Source organism: Anguilla anguilla, chromosome 4 (assembly GCF_013347855.1).
Source record: "Anguilla anguilla isolate fAngAng1 chromosome 4, fAngAng1.pri, whole genome shotgun sequence".
In the NCBI taxonomy this organism is placed as follows: Eukaryota; Metazoa; Chordata; class Actinopteri; order Anguilliformes; family Anguillidae; genus Anguilla; species Anguilla anguilla.
The window spans coordinates 31,247,944-31,263,785 of NC_049204.1; the positions used below are offsets into that span (position 1 = coordinate 31,247,944).

The window sequence follows — 15,842 nt, forward strand, 5'->3', positions numbered from 1 at the left end:
TTTGTATGATGCATTGTCTAACCATGTTGGACAGTGTTGTTGTTCCTATCTTTTCCACTGCATCGAAACTCAAAGGTGAGGTTGTCAGTCTGTCAGCTGTCAGTCATAGAGAGGGGTTGGATTTTATCCAAGAATTCAACTACTTCCTTAGCTCATTCCAATCGCTTATTTAATCTGTCCTCAGGCTCATTCCAGTCATCCTCATATCTCTTCCGTGCATTTTTTCCTTGCGTCATCCATTTTGCGGAGCTAAGGAGTGAGGAAGAGACGCAATGAAGCAGTGCAAGGAATGAAAATAAGCAATTGGAATGAGCCCTTTGTGTCTTTATAATTGTGATGCGAAGAGTAATACAAGTGCACATATTGGCAAACACACTCAGTCTTTCTTTGAAGATGTTCATGTTAGCGGTGTAGCTTCTTCTGATGTTTACTGGTGGTAGCGTAGCAACATTCGAGAATTTGCAGACCATCTGAAACCCTGCAACTATCCAATTCTCTCTGATGTTCCAAACAGCAGTTTGTGTGAATCATGTGGTAGCCTTAACTGTTAGGTGTTGAGAGATATGATAGTTGTTCCTTCCTTATCTTTTAGTTATCCTGTCTTCCAAACAACATGTTTGTTGTAAACTGTGTGAAAAATAACTCAACATCTTGTTGAGATGTTATGATAACATTTGTTGAAACTGGGTCCTCTTGAATTAAAATAAATGACAAAAAACATGAAGCATAATCCCAATTAAATTTACTCAACTGATTATACTGTAGGTCCAGGCAATCCTGCCCTACACGTGCATGCATGAAATATGCAATTCAGTTTACACAAGGACCATGCCTTCCTTATTCAACTTTTCTACAGAAGAAAAAGATGCAATTCACATGCTTTTATGGAAGGTACAAGCCTATGCAAAGAAGAACAAATATTTCACACAGTGATAATACAACTATTTTCCATTGGCTGTTGGGTACTCATCAGTCACTTGTAAAGTATGAAGCAGACAGCATATCAATGCAATATTACAGATGTACTCACAGATGAATCAAGTCAAATCTATATGACAAGCACACAGAACCCTTCAAAGAAAGCAACACTGAGAGGATCGATTCCTGGTTATGTAGAGGAATGTGGACATGCATCTCTCCCTTCTGTGTATAATTAAAACACACACACACACAAACGCGCACACACACAGACACACACACACATGCCTGTTTAAATATTCAGGTGGTTTCATTTGAATGGCTTCACGTTGATTGTATAAAAAGTAAAGCATAAATCACAGCAGATGAGCTGATGATAATGATGTGCTAAGAGTGTGGGAAGTGCTTATATGAGTGTATGGTGCCTTGCTAAGTTGGTCCTTCACCATTACTGGGGAAAATCAATCAACAGCACTTAGACCGGCACTTACCATCACACATACACACACACACACACACACGTGCACCCAAGCCCACACATACATGCACAAACAAACCTATGATTGACACTTACTCCCGTTCCAGGCTCTCCTGGGGGTCCAGGGTTACCAGCTTCACCGTGCTCACCCTGTGAAAGATGACATGAGCGGTCACCTTACTATGATAGCGTGAAGTTGTTCAAATATACAGTTGCACTTTACACATCATCCTCGTGCTTGAATGTAATAGCTGAAGATATTGGGACACAATGCATGCTGCAGTACTCCAATCCTGCCTTCAAATTGATTGCCAGACAACTACAAAACACATAGTTATTAAAGTGAAACTTGAAAGGTCAAAACTGACATTTGAAAGCCAATTAAATGCCCACAAACACTCATGAGACATCATACTGGCTTTGAGAAAATGCATTTTCTCCCATTTATTTTCCAATTCTTTCGTGCCCAAGGAAATCCAGCATTCAATTTCTGAAGGTTATCATATTTTAAACATGGTGGTGGTGACATATATAGATATGCTCATTCCCATGTTGACAGTTCAAATCCAATGAATATGCAAAGGCAATACGTTTCCCTGTGTTTTCAATGTTAGGCTAAGCTTTTGTGTTTCAGAGCCGAGAGAAAATTCAACAGCCAGGCATGGCATTAAATATTGATGATTGCTTGCCAAATGGCAGTAAAAGGGAAGAATTGTGCTGGGCCAGTTGTAAAGTAGGGAAAATAATGTCAGGCCACTATATCAGGAAAATGCTGACATATGAAAATAATTAATAATGGCCTATAAGGAATAACTGAAGAATAGGTAAGTCAGGTGTAAAAACCAGCATGCCCTAGTGCACAATGGCAGTATTTCTCCGATATTGCCTTTCTGTATTGGATGCTAAATCAGTGTTGCCCCAGGACAGTGTGATTGGACATGGTAAAGAGGTGCAGACTGGCTCTCACCTTCTCTCCCACGGCTCCCATCGCTCCCACTCCGCCAGGCGGACCTTGAGCACCCTGTCAGGAAACAGACGGGCAAGGCCTTCAGCAAGTGTCACCACACCAGTACATCTGCAACTCCGTGCAATCAAACACTCCGTAATATAAATCTGTAGCTGTGGCCCTTACGTCAGCGCCGCTGGGACCCTGGGGTCCTCTTGGGCCGGGAGGACCTGGTGGACCCTGGAAGGGAAGAAGAAGAATGCGTTTCACATCTGGCTGGAGTTGAAACATCAGTTGCAGGCAACTCATTGTAAACCTGGAGCTCCTAATTAACTGGTAACGATTTGGCGTGTGAAATGTTCCTTGGACATGCAGTATATAACCAGCCAGGGTGACGAAGAACGGGCTGGGTTCAGCTGGAACAAAGAGGTGTAACTCACCATCGGGCCCACGTCTCCATTTTCGCCCTTCTCACCGGGCGGCCCTGGAAGACCCTGAAAGACAACAATTTTATTTATTCCACACAAGAAATAAACCAACTTTCTGATAGAATCTTAAGAGAAACGCTTTCCACTTTTTATCTGATGATGAAATAGAGTTGGTGACAAGGAAAGCTTAAAAGTTTAATTCTTGTTTGGTATCAACTACACAAGCCCTTGAACTTGAGGAGTACACAAAAAAAGATTTTTAGAACTGAGTCTTGAAATTGAATCTTATATCTGGCCAACTTCATGAACTAGTGAAATTGTAATACATTCAGAGTTTACATCCAAGATTATTCAAGGGTAGTACATCATACTACATGGGATTTTTTAAAATCCATGTAATTCCACAGCAAATACAGAGGACTCATTGGAATGCTGTGAAAAGTTTAGTCTTAACTAGCCTGAAAACACTTTCTTTTCAATGGGACTGTGAATGCATTTAATTACTGTTTCAAATGAAAAATGTAGTTCTAATTTAATTCAACAAAACATTTATATTCACTCTCAATAACTATATGTACACACAGAACACACATGCAGTGCGTCTTTCACGATGCCATAATGCACAGTCTCTTTAGAGAGCTTTTACAGTTAAGATTGCTTTGCAGAAAAACAAAAATGCTCACACTGAGGTACTTAGTATTCAAAGCAGCATGCGTGCAATTAGGATGTTTAAATATGTTCAGATGAGAGGAAATTCTGCAGTGGAAACTGATGATTGGCAACTTATTTGTATTCTTTAATTGTGCATGGCTAAAACCATTTAGATACATCTGTGGGTGATTTTCCTACCTGATCTAATGACCACCCTTGAAGTGCATTGTTTAATTTAATTTGTTAAATAAGCTGCCATGCACTGTCAAAGTCCTTTAATCTACAAAACACATAATTGATTAGTCAAAGACCCACTAGTGCTGAACGCTGTAAAATAAAATTCCTTCACAGCTCTTTCACTCTTTATATTCTGACTGCATTGTCTTTCAAAGGTCATTTTTAGAGATGTCAGAGGTGCGTAAGTGGTCACTTGTAATGTATTATTAGGAAAATATATTTGGAAGAATAAAACCTGAAATGAGATTTTAAGTGTCTTAAAAGGAATTTAAAAATAGTAATGCTAAACGCAATATTAAAAGCATACTATGCAGGATTTTCACCTTGAAAATGTTATAAAACAACCACCATCAGTCATTAATATTATGCACTACCAGTCTGTGTCTGTGTGTATTTATGTCCAGTCCTTTGTTGTCTGCCTGTATCTGTTATTTTAAAAAGTGTCTGGGACATTGCTGGGCGTGGCTCTTTTTTCTTTGTGGGCTGTATCTGAAAAGCATGTGACCAATAGAAGAAGGAGAAGAAGAGGAAGAAATGTGTATGGATTGGCTACAGTGAGTGGTACATTTTCAGCTAGGTTAGTGCAGGAGAGATATGGTCGGCTGGTCAGTTGACGTTATTGGCTAACTAAATTCAGTTGTGTTCGCCAACGTTGGCTCGAGTATTTACTGTGCATCCACAATTTTAGTAAAACTAACAACTAAAGGCTGGAGAATAAAGATTCCAATCCACTTCTCTTGGCTCATACGGGCTTGCTAGCTATCATTAGCTACATAATAGGGGAGTCCAGGTAGTGGAAAATCCATGTGGAAAATCCTCATAAGTTGTAAGTTTAAAAAAAAAAAAAAGATTAACCTTGATACAGCCACTGGGGGACACTGGCAAAAAAGTGCCTCTTGAAAAGGGAGACTAAGTGGGGACTGTCTTCACGGTGAATGAACAAACTGATAATGACTTTGTTCAGGTAGAGTCGTCTCTGGTGCTCCAAATATGTGAAAAAAGAATGCTTTGTGTAGACATATCCTCTGGCCATGGCCTCCCTAATTAGGTGGGATAGATTAGTCTGCACTGCATACGCTTAACTTTTGGCACGTTCTTCCTTTTTAAGGTGATATAAGGTGTCTCATTGATTGAAAAGCAGTCCTCAGTCACCGCAGCCAGAAGGCAATAAAGGTACTGCAGAACTAATTCTGTCTGATATTTACACACCCTTCACCCATACATACCTCCTCCAATACCCACATCTCGGGGGCTACATCCCTGTGTCAATGCATACTAATACCAACCCTGAACAATAATCACTCCAGAGCTTTCCTTGGTCAAGAACAATAATTGTAAAATATGATAACCATTTAGAGGCATACTGACTTTTGGAGGAGGTTCATCATCCAAATTAATATATTCTTTTCACACTGGTACTTTAATTATTGATATGGACAAATGGGGACTTATTGTTTGCTGTAATTTTAACATGATTTTTGAACATGACTCAAATTATGGTTAAAAACTTTCTAATAATTTTGAGACGTACATGTTTGTGCCCTCACTAATTAAAAGTGATTCATTAAAGTTAACTTTGCTTGATGAACTTGACATTGAGGAATTACATCCTTATACAAGTCCACTATTGCAGTTAATGGTATATATTTGCAACATGCATTCTGCTCTCTGGAATATTGAAATTTAATTATGGGCATTTATTTTATTCCCTTTTTATAGGAGAAATGCAGGGAAGGTTTTCACTCTAACTGTAATGCAATGTGACAGAAAACAAATGGCAAATTTGATGATGTGACTACATGAAAAATGTAATTCAGCCTAAATGTCCTAAGACATCCACAGTATAATGTGAAGCTGATTTAAAAATAATAATAATCAACGCTCCATTGTAGCATTCATCAGAATGATTCATTAAGCCCTTCAATTTGTGAGTTCAGTGCACATCTGACAATATTCTCCACATAGCCATACATCAGCTGAAATACAGAAAGCCCCAATGATGAAACACGAAAGCCAGATGTCTCCAAGACACAGTATCATTGCATATTACCAGCACCAGCTTGCATTCAGAGTGGTTTTAATATGGCATAAACCAACCATTCCTCCACATCTCACTCTGAATTTATCCTTTTACATATTAAAGCCTTAACTGTTAATATCATGAATGTTATTCTGTCAGTGTCCTTGCATCGTTTCATTTACTGTTTTTTTTCCTTCTTTTTCTTTCTAGGTTGTGAATTTGGCGTTTGAGTAAAAATTCAATTTTAATTAAAAATCAAATTTAAAAAAGCATTCACATGCATTTGTACACTGACTGTAGGGTGCATGGCCCACAATCTAGGCATATCCACATGTATATGCATGTTTGTGCTTTGCATGTGTGCATGTGCATATGTGTGCATGCGTGCGCGTGTGCATGTGTGTATGCATGCCTGCGTATATACGGTAAGTGAGTATATGCAGGACTCACCTGTAGTCCGATTGGTCCTGGGGGGCCAGGGAATCCTCTAGGCCCTTCGTCTCCCTTCTGTCCAAACATGCCCTGCTGACCACGGGGACCTGGTTCTCCATCAGCACCCTGGTGGAGGGAAATAACATCATAGTTTCCAGTAAACAACTACAATTTGTAAAGGTAGCATCCCAGATGATTTTATTCTTACAAGAAATACATAATTAGAAACAAAATTTGAATCTTTATATCCAAGAAAATGTATCCAAAAATTACAGGCACATTTTACTAACTTGATCAGTGAACAAAGCGGCACTTGGTTTTATCACAGCTTGAAAGGAAACAAAGTAGTTGAAGTTGTACTGGACAGTGGGGAAAAAAAAACCTTAATCGATTTAATTGTTTAGGAACGAGAATATCTAGTGCAGGAACCACAATGTGATTCGGCAGGCTTAATGTATTGGTCACTTGGCCGTACTCTCTAATGACTCAACTAGAACATAAAATGAATGCAACTTATTTCAGTCTCAATTGTTTTTAATAAGATATTCTGCTAGACTGCCAACATATTCTAAATTACTGGCCAACAATGGCACTGCTGCCAACTTTTGAAACAGAAATAGAAGTTATTTCACTCATGTCATTTTATAATTTGGCAGCAATCACAAAGTACTGATACTCTTTGACAAACCTGCTCACTGTTAATGAAAAGTCAATTATTTTTATTTTTCGCTTTATGATTTATGTCTCTCTGCATAATTTTCCCATCTTTCTGTCTTTGAGACGATTTCAGGGTGTAGACTGGAGGATATTCAGAGCCTCATGACTTTACTTTACTACCATATGATTCAAGCAGGTAGTGTTTTTCTTTCTTTATTTATTTTTTGTTGACAGACATAAAAAAAAAATTCCAACAAAAAAGGATGCCTGATTGTGCTTGCCTGAACATTGTGTGTGTGAACAAGTGTGGCTACAAGATATTTGATATTTACCACATTGGAGAATACACATGCCTTTTATTTTCTAATTTATCACGCAGAAAGGACAAATAAAATAAATAATTATGAGCAATAATACAATGTGAATGAATGTTTCATGGTATGCTTACAAGCAGGCTGTACTGCAGTAAAATAATACAATTCCCTTCTGTGGTGTTTTCTTGAATTTGTCTCAAAAAAGAAAGGTGCAGCCATTTGAGGGTTTTTACTTATACTTTTACACTTACTAAATGAGATATTCCAGGTGTTGACTGATCAGAATTAAAGCCTGGAATATGTCATCTAACAGGAAATCAAACCCTGGGAACTGTCACCAGGTTAGAAAAACATCTCTTTTTCTTTATCCCCTGGTTCACATTCCGAGCTGACAGAATCTCTGCCGCGCGCTACAGTCGACAGGAGAAGTGCTGACAGAGAGAGGTTTTCAGCACAGGCAGCACGCTCGGAAGAGGAGGCGAGGGGTCCAGGTCGCCCCAGGGTGGCCGAACGCGCGGTATCGAAAGGGTGAACTCCTCCTTTGCTGCGGATCTATAACGGGCAGGCAAGAGGCTTCGGCACCACGGCTGCAGGGCAACGCAAACCTCCTTTTTTTTTTAGGTGTGCGTTGCCATGCAGATGTGAGGTATGCACACGAAACCGCATAATGCATCGGCCCCCGCCCTCTGATCACTCACGTCCGGGGACAAGGCGGGCCGACGCCGTCCAAAGCAAAAGTCATTCGACGTAGCGGCAGCGTCCTCTGTATCCAGCGCCTGAGGCGGTGGAGCGGCGTAGTGTAGGCGTTTCCTATTCCGCGGCCGGTAACAAGAAGGAAGGTCGGGGGAGAGGCCCCGCTCCACTCCGCTCGCTTTAATAATGTATTTCATGCATAGAATCAGTGCGCTACCTGAGCGGGGCGATGCATTCCGCCGCATATTTATCATCCCCGCGGGACGCCCGGGCAGAGATGAAATACACAAAATAGATTAAAAGCCAGCCGGCGTCCGAGGCCGAGTTATAGCGCCGTCCCCTTAGATACCGCGTGTAGGGAAAAAAATCTCATTGTCTGCGGAGCTGATTGCTTCCTCGCTACGCCGCTGTGACGAATGCTGTGTGCATGAGCCAGGTGGAAGAGCGGTGGGGGCAGGGTGGGTGGGGGGGGGGGGGGGGGTGTGTGGGGGATAGAGAGTGGGGTGGGGGAGGGGTCGGCGAAGAGCCTCACAGCGGGTCCTGGAGCTCCGATGGGGCCCTGAAGACCGGCTGGACCAGGAGGACCCTAGAGAACGCAACACAACAGGGTAAGGTGAGGGACTGCATGGATCACCGTACAGTACATCGATCATCGAGTAGCAGCACACGGGTGATTAATGTCAGGGTTTGTCATACTACACTGCCATGCTGGGCACAGCAAAATTGGAGGCTTAACTGCTGAATTTAGAGCCACAAGCCAGATAATTTTCCCAAACCACTGCAGTGAAAAGCCCATTCATTACATGCATAGCAATGCGTATGTGCTAAAGTGCAGGGCTGTAAATCATCTTGCGGTAGGAATGTGCATAAAGCAAAAAATGGAGCCAGATGTATGATAATAATTGTGATAGTTGTCTACTTCAAAATCATGCTCTTAAGTCAATGTAAAAATATAGCACATGATGGTAAATATAGTCATTTATTTGAGTTGACCATTACAGGGAAAGAAAATGTCAGCTAGCCTAAGGGGAACGGTGATCACAAAGTTCTTAATTAAAGATAATGGTGTAGAAGAAGAACTCACTTGTTCACCCTTGTCTGCTTTGCTTCCCTTCTGGCCTGGTTCACCAACTTCTCCCTAGACAAGACAAAGCAAATGTGTTATACAAGTTCTGTTCACATGACAGTCAGTGCCATCTTAAACAAGGTCTCAAATATTTTTCTACTTTTTAATACGTACAGGAAATGAGACCTTGCAGATTCTGCCCCATCCATATCATCTACAGAATCTTAATTAGAATACACAATAAAGACAAGACCTTGAGACTTTTCATTTTTTTGGCAATTAACAGATTGCCTGGCTCACACTGAGATACTCATGCTGGTACTGATGAGAAAGATGCAAGGACATGACATGGATTTCTAATTTGCAGGGTCGCACTCAAAATGCCCAGTAAAACATTTAATTTTATGCGAAGAAAAAGGACAGTGCCAAACAAAACACTGGCTAATGCAGTCGCATATGGTCGACTCGGTCTTTTGCACAGAGAGTGATAGGATGTAATGAATATGAGAGATAAAATGGCATATTTAATTTTTATATTATACTAATTAGATCGCATGCCATAATTGGTTCTGAAGATGAATGCCCACCATATTATTGAATCATGTAACCCTGATACAGAAGGCCTGTGTGTTCACAGTGTGGATTATGTGGGAAATTGAATGCAAGGGATATTTTTCTACTTGAGCCTATGAAAATGATAAGTGCAAATCCCAAGCTAATGTGGGCCAGAGTAAAATGGCAAACCTTGTCTCCGTCCTCTCCGGGTGGACCCTGAGGTCCGGCTGGTCCGGGCAGACCAACTGGGCCTTGGACTCCATCTCTGCCTGCCGGTCCCTGTGGGCCTTTCTCTCCCTGAAATAAAAAAAACATCACATGCTTGCATCAAGAGGTTGTCAACAGAATGGGAGATATTTTCCCAGAATATAAGGTATTATCCCATTCATCTTAAGGAAACCACCACTGTCTCTTCTGTTAACATCTTCTTATAACACCAGTAATGGCTTAAACAAGGCGATCAGACACAAAGCATCCTATAAACCCGCCGGACACAAATAACCTGTACTACTGAATGAACTATGCGGGTAACAGGTCAATTGTTTCAATTTATCATCTCTTGCGCAGACCAAGAATACAAGAACAAGACTGAAACTGTGAAGACAAATTGCATAAAACACCAGAAGTGAAACTAGACCTTCTGGATAAGAAATGAACACAGGGTCTGCCTTTTACAGGAGAGTGACAGATTGAGGACTCAATAGTGTGGGATTTCACTCCTTTTTCAGCTTTAGGATGGACATTAGTGCTCACCGGGGCTCCTTTCTCTCCAGCGGGCCCTGGGGGCCCCTGGGGGCCGGTGCGCCCAGAGAGGCCGATGGGACCTCCAGGTCCGGCAGCTCCTCTCTCGCCAGGAGATCCCTGTAGTCCAGAGAGAAAATCACGAAACGAGCAGAACAGGAAAGTTGATAAATGATTTGATATGGTGCAGGAATGATAAGCATAGAATTAAGGGTACCCCCAGGTCTGGTAAACAAACCTCTTCAACATAATAGGCACTCTACACTAATAATATAGTGACAAACAAGCGTGGGTAAAAGCACCGAATGTTCCTGATTCTTCCTGAGGTAAACCCATGCACTACTGCTGGTATGTTTGCAGCACAGTGGAAAACAAAGCTCATTATCCTGCGACTACCTCTTTAACACACTTTCAGACAGTTGTTGAGCACAGCCTGCATAATATATCATGAAGTCAAATATTATCTCCTGCATCACACAACTAATGCAATTCTTTGCTCTTAGTTGTCCTTCACACACAGTGCATACGACAACATGCATACGATATCGTTGGTCATTAATGGATATTTTTTCCTAGGAATGCTCTCTTGAAAATTATTTCTATTGGAAAGAAGTCACATGAAATGTTCTTTAGAAACATGATGTGCTCAATATTTTTTCAGTGGAGATCCCTGAGGTGTACAAATTGGCTGCTACAATTATCCATCGCCGGCCTTGAATAAGCACAGCACATATACAGAGAACTGAAGAGGAATGAAGGCTTTAGTGAATTTTTAGGTCCCGCGGTCTGTGGCGAGCACTAGTACATTGTGTACGCCAGTCATCACTGTTTCTGTGGTACAAAAGCATGCGGCTTGTGGGACACGATTTGAATCGTTTGCTCATGTCTGCAGGTCAGAGTGGCATCTGCGATCCTAGCCGTGGCCCCCATCGGCAGTCACGCGGCACCGCCCCGAACCAGGTAGCAACTCAGCGGCAACCCGCCGCCATCGCCTGTCAAGGGAATCACACCCTCCGGCAGGATATGGATCGCAGACAGGAGCAAAAGACCAAAGCACTGTCAGATCACCACCGAGTAGAGGAGTTAAATTATTTAAGCTACGCAGGAAGTGAAACCGGAAAAATGTGACTTTTTCTTTTCTTTTACAAAGACACATGTTGCTAGGATTTCAACTTACTGTACAAAGAAAAAAAACATTTTTATAAATCTATTTAATCACACTGTTAAAGTCTGAGGTCTTAAAAAGCTTCACAATCTAATCTTACATGAGGCTGCCAGTCCAACACAGTGCAATTACAAGGAGACAACACTCATCTTAGCGTTCGGGGAAAAAATAAAGCCGTGAAGAGCAGACTATCATTATGATCTTGAAACGCCTTTCAGATATTGAATATTTGAGGCTGTCAATTTAAATCTTATTTGGCAGCAATTGATGGTGAAATGTGGAGAGACAGTAATTACAACTCTCGTACACTATTTACCTTGGACGAGTTTGCCACAGAGGGCATTTTAGACAGCACAAGGTTAAAAAAAAACCCTCTAGTGTTTGCTTTTGCTATTACAGACTGCAGATATTCTTCATTAAAAGTTTTGGGTTGGGTAGGTGAGGAGATGGACTATGGGCTGCATCACAACATTAAAGCATCAGGGAAGGTAACCTTACAGTATTATTTTAAAGTTATTATAATTGGTAAAAAACTGTTCTTAGGGTATTGGGGGTAAAGTTGCCCTGGTCAGGTAACTGATTCATGTGGAGAGAGCCAGGTTACTGAATTGTGTGGCTACAAGTGAACCAACTGCTGCTTTTACACACCCTACAGCTAGCAGCAAAAAGGGGAATTAGCACTGCAGCGGCGTGATCATTTCCATTGCCAGCCAGTAGCTGTGGCAATGGCGTACTTACGACTGGACCGGGGGGGCCCTGAGGGCCCTCTCCTCCCTTCAAACCAGGTGCACCCTGAAAGAAAAGATAGATTCTGTAAGATGGAGGACACCATGACACAGCTAAAGATCCTGCGCAGCAAACTAAATCTTCCCCCTGAAGTCCCAACCTGAGGCCATGTGGCATATGCTTAATGTGACTTTGAATGGACACTCAGGATGCGCTGCGTGTGAAAATGCCGGCTCCTGAGACACTCAATAAAAGCCATTACTCTGCTTTAATGACCACCTCACTATGTGTGAGGAATCACAGAGATCAGCGGGGAGTTCTGAAGAGCTCCTCCTTCCTCCCTTTTTTTTATTGGGTCTTTCCAGTGCAATCACAATCCATCCCACTGGAGTTACTAATGAGTGGAAACTAGCATAACTGTCATATTTGCTGCTTTAAATTGCTTTAAATTTGAATAGCTTAAGATAACATAATGAAACCGGCACTTCTGCAGAATAGTTTGACACAATCTTGCTGCCACAACAAAAATATAAATAAATACTGTAAATACTGTTAAAAAAAATACTGTAAATCATGATTTTAGCTGTGAGCTACTGTCACATACTGACAGACTGTGAGATTAAAGAGGGTGTTACAACTGCAACACTCTTGAGGCACATTGATCAGTACTGTGCCTATGAATTACTGTACACAGAGCGCTTGGATGTGCACTTTCCATCTCGCGATGAGCCACACGTTTATGGCCCCCCTCTACATCTCCCTTGAGAGGTACGTGAAGCAGGAAGTGTGGTGGTAAGCTAATGCCGTAGTGTGTGTTTGGTCTTGTGTGTGGACTGCCAATGGAGCCACTCCTTCTGAAGGCCTACAGTACCATAAAATACGGACGGCGTAATTAGGACTTATCCATGCCGTGAGGAGGTTAATCACATGATCATAAAAAACCAATCAGCTCACCTTAGACTGAGACACACAATATGGGCACAGGGTTTATTTTATAAATGTTGTGAAATACGGTTCTGTAAAATGGCCATGGAGCCGCAGAGGTGAACCACAGAAAAAGCATGCACTGTGTTTTAAAGAGAAGGCTCTCAAATGTACAAATATATTTCATTACCGTAGCTCCAGGAAGGCCTCTCTCCCCAGGGAACCCTCTCAGACCAGCAGGACCATCTTTTCCGGGGGTTCCCTGAGGGCCTGGATCTCCCTGTAGAGATGAAGGAAGCAGAGTGTGAGCAGGGAGCCGAGTAGCAGCTGCTAAAAATCTTCCACATATCAGTCATCCCAGAATCTGCACCAATCAGCACCAGCTTAAAAATGCCGCTTTTTGCTTGGCACACACCCTTATTAATGGTGGCTAGGTTACATTTGACATATTGCCCATTCATGCAGATGGAAATTTTCTGGATTTAAGTATCTTGACCATAAGCATAAAGACATCATATGGGAAACTCCAAACTTTTTTCATTGATCTGGGGCACACCTCTCCTGCAGTGCCTTGAAGTCTCATACTGCAATGGGAGGTCAACACCATAACTGTCTAAAGAGGCAATATGCTATATATCTTCTTAATGTTTTCCTTTTGAAATACACATGCTTATTACAGGCATATTAAAATCGTGAATAAAGTTAATCTGGAATGTTATAATACATAATCCAATACAGACTCCTAAGAATGGTATGTCATCATTTTTTCAGTGATCTGTATCAGCATGTTAGTCAGATTTCCTTTTATTTTTACACATGGGAGAGTGTCAGTGACTGATGCTTTAGAAGGTGAGGAGGGGCCGTCCTGGGTAAGCCAGGAAAAACCTAGGGGCAACAGAGTTGGTGTGAGAGGCTACCCGCTGAGAGTTGCCTGCTCATCTGAAGTTTATTGGCCTGAAAATCTGGTAGGCTAAGAAAACTGGAGATAGAGGAAAAATGGCTGTAGAGGTTTGTCCTGCTTTCGATAAGAACGCCCGTCAACAGAATGGCTTCAGTCTTCCCTGTGCACTCTGTAGTCAAGTGAGGTGGAAAATCAACCTGTCTTTTCATTATGGGAGCCTAATTTCTCTTTTCTCAATCACATTCAATAAAACAGAACTATGGACAGAAGTAACTGCTCAGCGGTGTACATACTTTATTAATACATTCAAAGCATTTCTAGTACGCTTGTGGAGCGCATCTCAACTGGCTGACATTTATTCCTTGACATAATTTCACCCTCGGGAAATCAGTGCAGGCAGTGTGTATTCGATGACATTTGCTGAGAAAATGATTACAAGCAATGATTTCAATGATAAAAAAGTAAGTAAAATGTTAAACGAATGGTGACACCATAATAAAAACAAACACACAAAACGAACCTTGAATGATAATCTTAGTTATCGTCGGTATGCTCCAACAGTACTATTCAATTCCATTTTTTAAATGTTACACAGGTAAAATGAGAAGGGTCTCTGGGGTGACTGTTAGCACGTGACAGGCGGTTAGCATTGTACAGTGTTATGGCATTTTTGTTACATTACAGGAAGTTGTCTTATGGGATTGAGGTCATACCTTCGCTCCTTCTTTCCCAGCAGCTCCAGGAAGACCTTGCTCTCCAGGGGGACCAGGTGGCCCAGGGTGCCCTCTCTCTCCAATTGGGCCAGTTTCTCCAGTAGGGCCCTTTCACATTATACAGGGACAGGAGTCAGTTCAAAATGAGGCTGTGATTCACTGGATCATGAATACCAACTACAAGTCACATGATACAATTTTATATTGCGCACGTATGTCGGCTAACCGCAGTATTTTAAAGCTTGAGATTGAAGATACATTGCCGGGAATCAAGTAATTTACAGTGTATTGTGGAAGCGATGTGAGATGCAGAGAACAATATTAACTTACCTGTGGTCCTACAACACCACCTGGACCAGGAGGGCCCGTCTTCCCTTGGAAACCCTGAGAAATAACAATAAATCATTTACACAAAATAGAACCAAATCACATGATCTTATTTGTCTCAAAACTGAATTCAAGATAAACACTGGCTTGTCCACCATCAAATATGTTTTACACGGTTTATGTTTTTCTTTAGCAAAGCAGACACTAAAAGTACTCTCTTTTGAGTGAAGGATTTGTGGAAAGGTAAGAACAAAATTATCCTTTAAAACTGATATACATCTAAAGCATCTTAAAATAATATCTGTTTAATCACATTATGCACACTAATTATTTTGGTTATTCATTGTGATGCGATTATCTTATGAATGTAATTACAGTTCAATTAAATTCATAAGCCTTGAAAATTTGCATTTAAAACAATGTTTTATCGAGAAATATTTGTTTAAAATATAAATTTAATTGAGTATTTTTCCTTTTCAGTGGTGGCTAAAGGTGGCTGCGTAAATAAATGCCACAAGTGGTTGCCATTTATTTACATGTACTTACCACCTTACCACCTAGTGGTAAAAAGAACTATCTGGCATTGAAACCAAACATCCAAATACAGAGAGCTTTAATCTTGGCTGCAATAACAATGTTAGAGTGGCACAGAAGCAGGGGAAAATCACTGAAGACGGGTCAGAAAACAAAACATCACACAACAGTGAGACAGCATCAGCATGCAGGTTACATTACCATACAGTAAATACACACTGACTCATACAGCTTATGTTCTAATGCGGTTCTCAAAACCAACGTGCCAAAAAAACACATTTTAAAAGTAATCATTTAATCACCAATGCGTGCTGGTGGGTTATTATGTATGTAGTAATACTGTAGTTACATATCCTATAATGAAACTAAAGCTGTTATGAAAATGTTTAAACATCATGGTGATAAAAAAAAAACTG

At 41.1% G+C, this 15,842-nt stretch overlaps 1 protein-coding gene across 4 annotated transcripts in view; it reads right to left on the bottom strand.

The window, feature by feature from the left end:
- col11a1a (collagen, type XI, alpha 1a) overlaps window positions 1-15,842 on the bottom strand; it is a 92,572-nt gene that overhangs the window by 17,258 nt on the left and 59,472 nt on the right. For all 4 annotated transcript variants that reach the window (XM_035412097.1, XM_035412095.1, XM_035412096.1 and 1 more), the window contains 13 exons: window positions 14,896-14,949; window positions 14,566-14,673; window positions 13,142-13,231; window positions 12,040-12,093; window positions 10,149-10,256; window positions 9,585-9,692; window positions 8,859-8,912; window positions 8,307-8,360; window positions 6,129-6,236; window positions 2,783-2,836; window positions 2,529-2,582; window positions 2,364-2,417; window positions 1,493-1,546 (listed from right to left, as the gene is read on the bottom strand). In XM_035412097.1, the coding sequence (XP_035267988.1) occupies window positions 1,493-1,546; window positions 2,364-2,417; window positions 2,529-2,582; window positions 2,783-2,836; window positions 6,129-6,236; window positions 8,307-8,360; window positions 8,859-8,912; window positions 9,585-9,692; window positions 10,149-10,256; window positions 12,040-12,093; window positions 13,142-13,231; window positions 14,566-14,673; window positions 14,896-14,949 (954 nt within the window). The remainder of the gene's footprint in view (window positions 1-1,492; window positions 1,547-2,363; window positions 2,418-2,528; window positions 2,583-2,782; window positions 2,837-6,128; window positions 6,237-8,306; window positions 8,361-8,858; window positions 8,913-9,584; window positions 9,693-10,148; window positions 10,257-12,039; window positions 12,094-13,141; window positions 13,232-14,565; window positions 14,674-14,895; window positions 14,950-15,842) is intronic.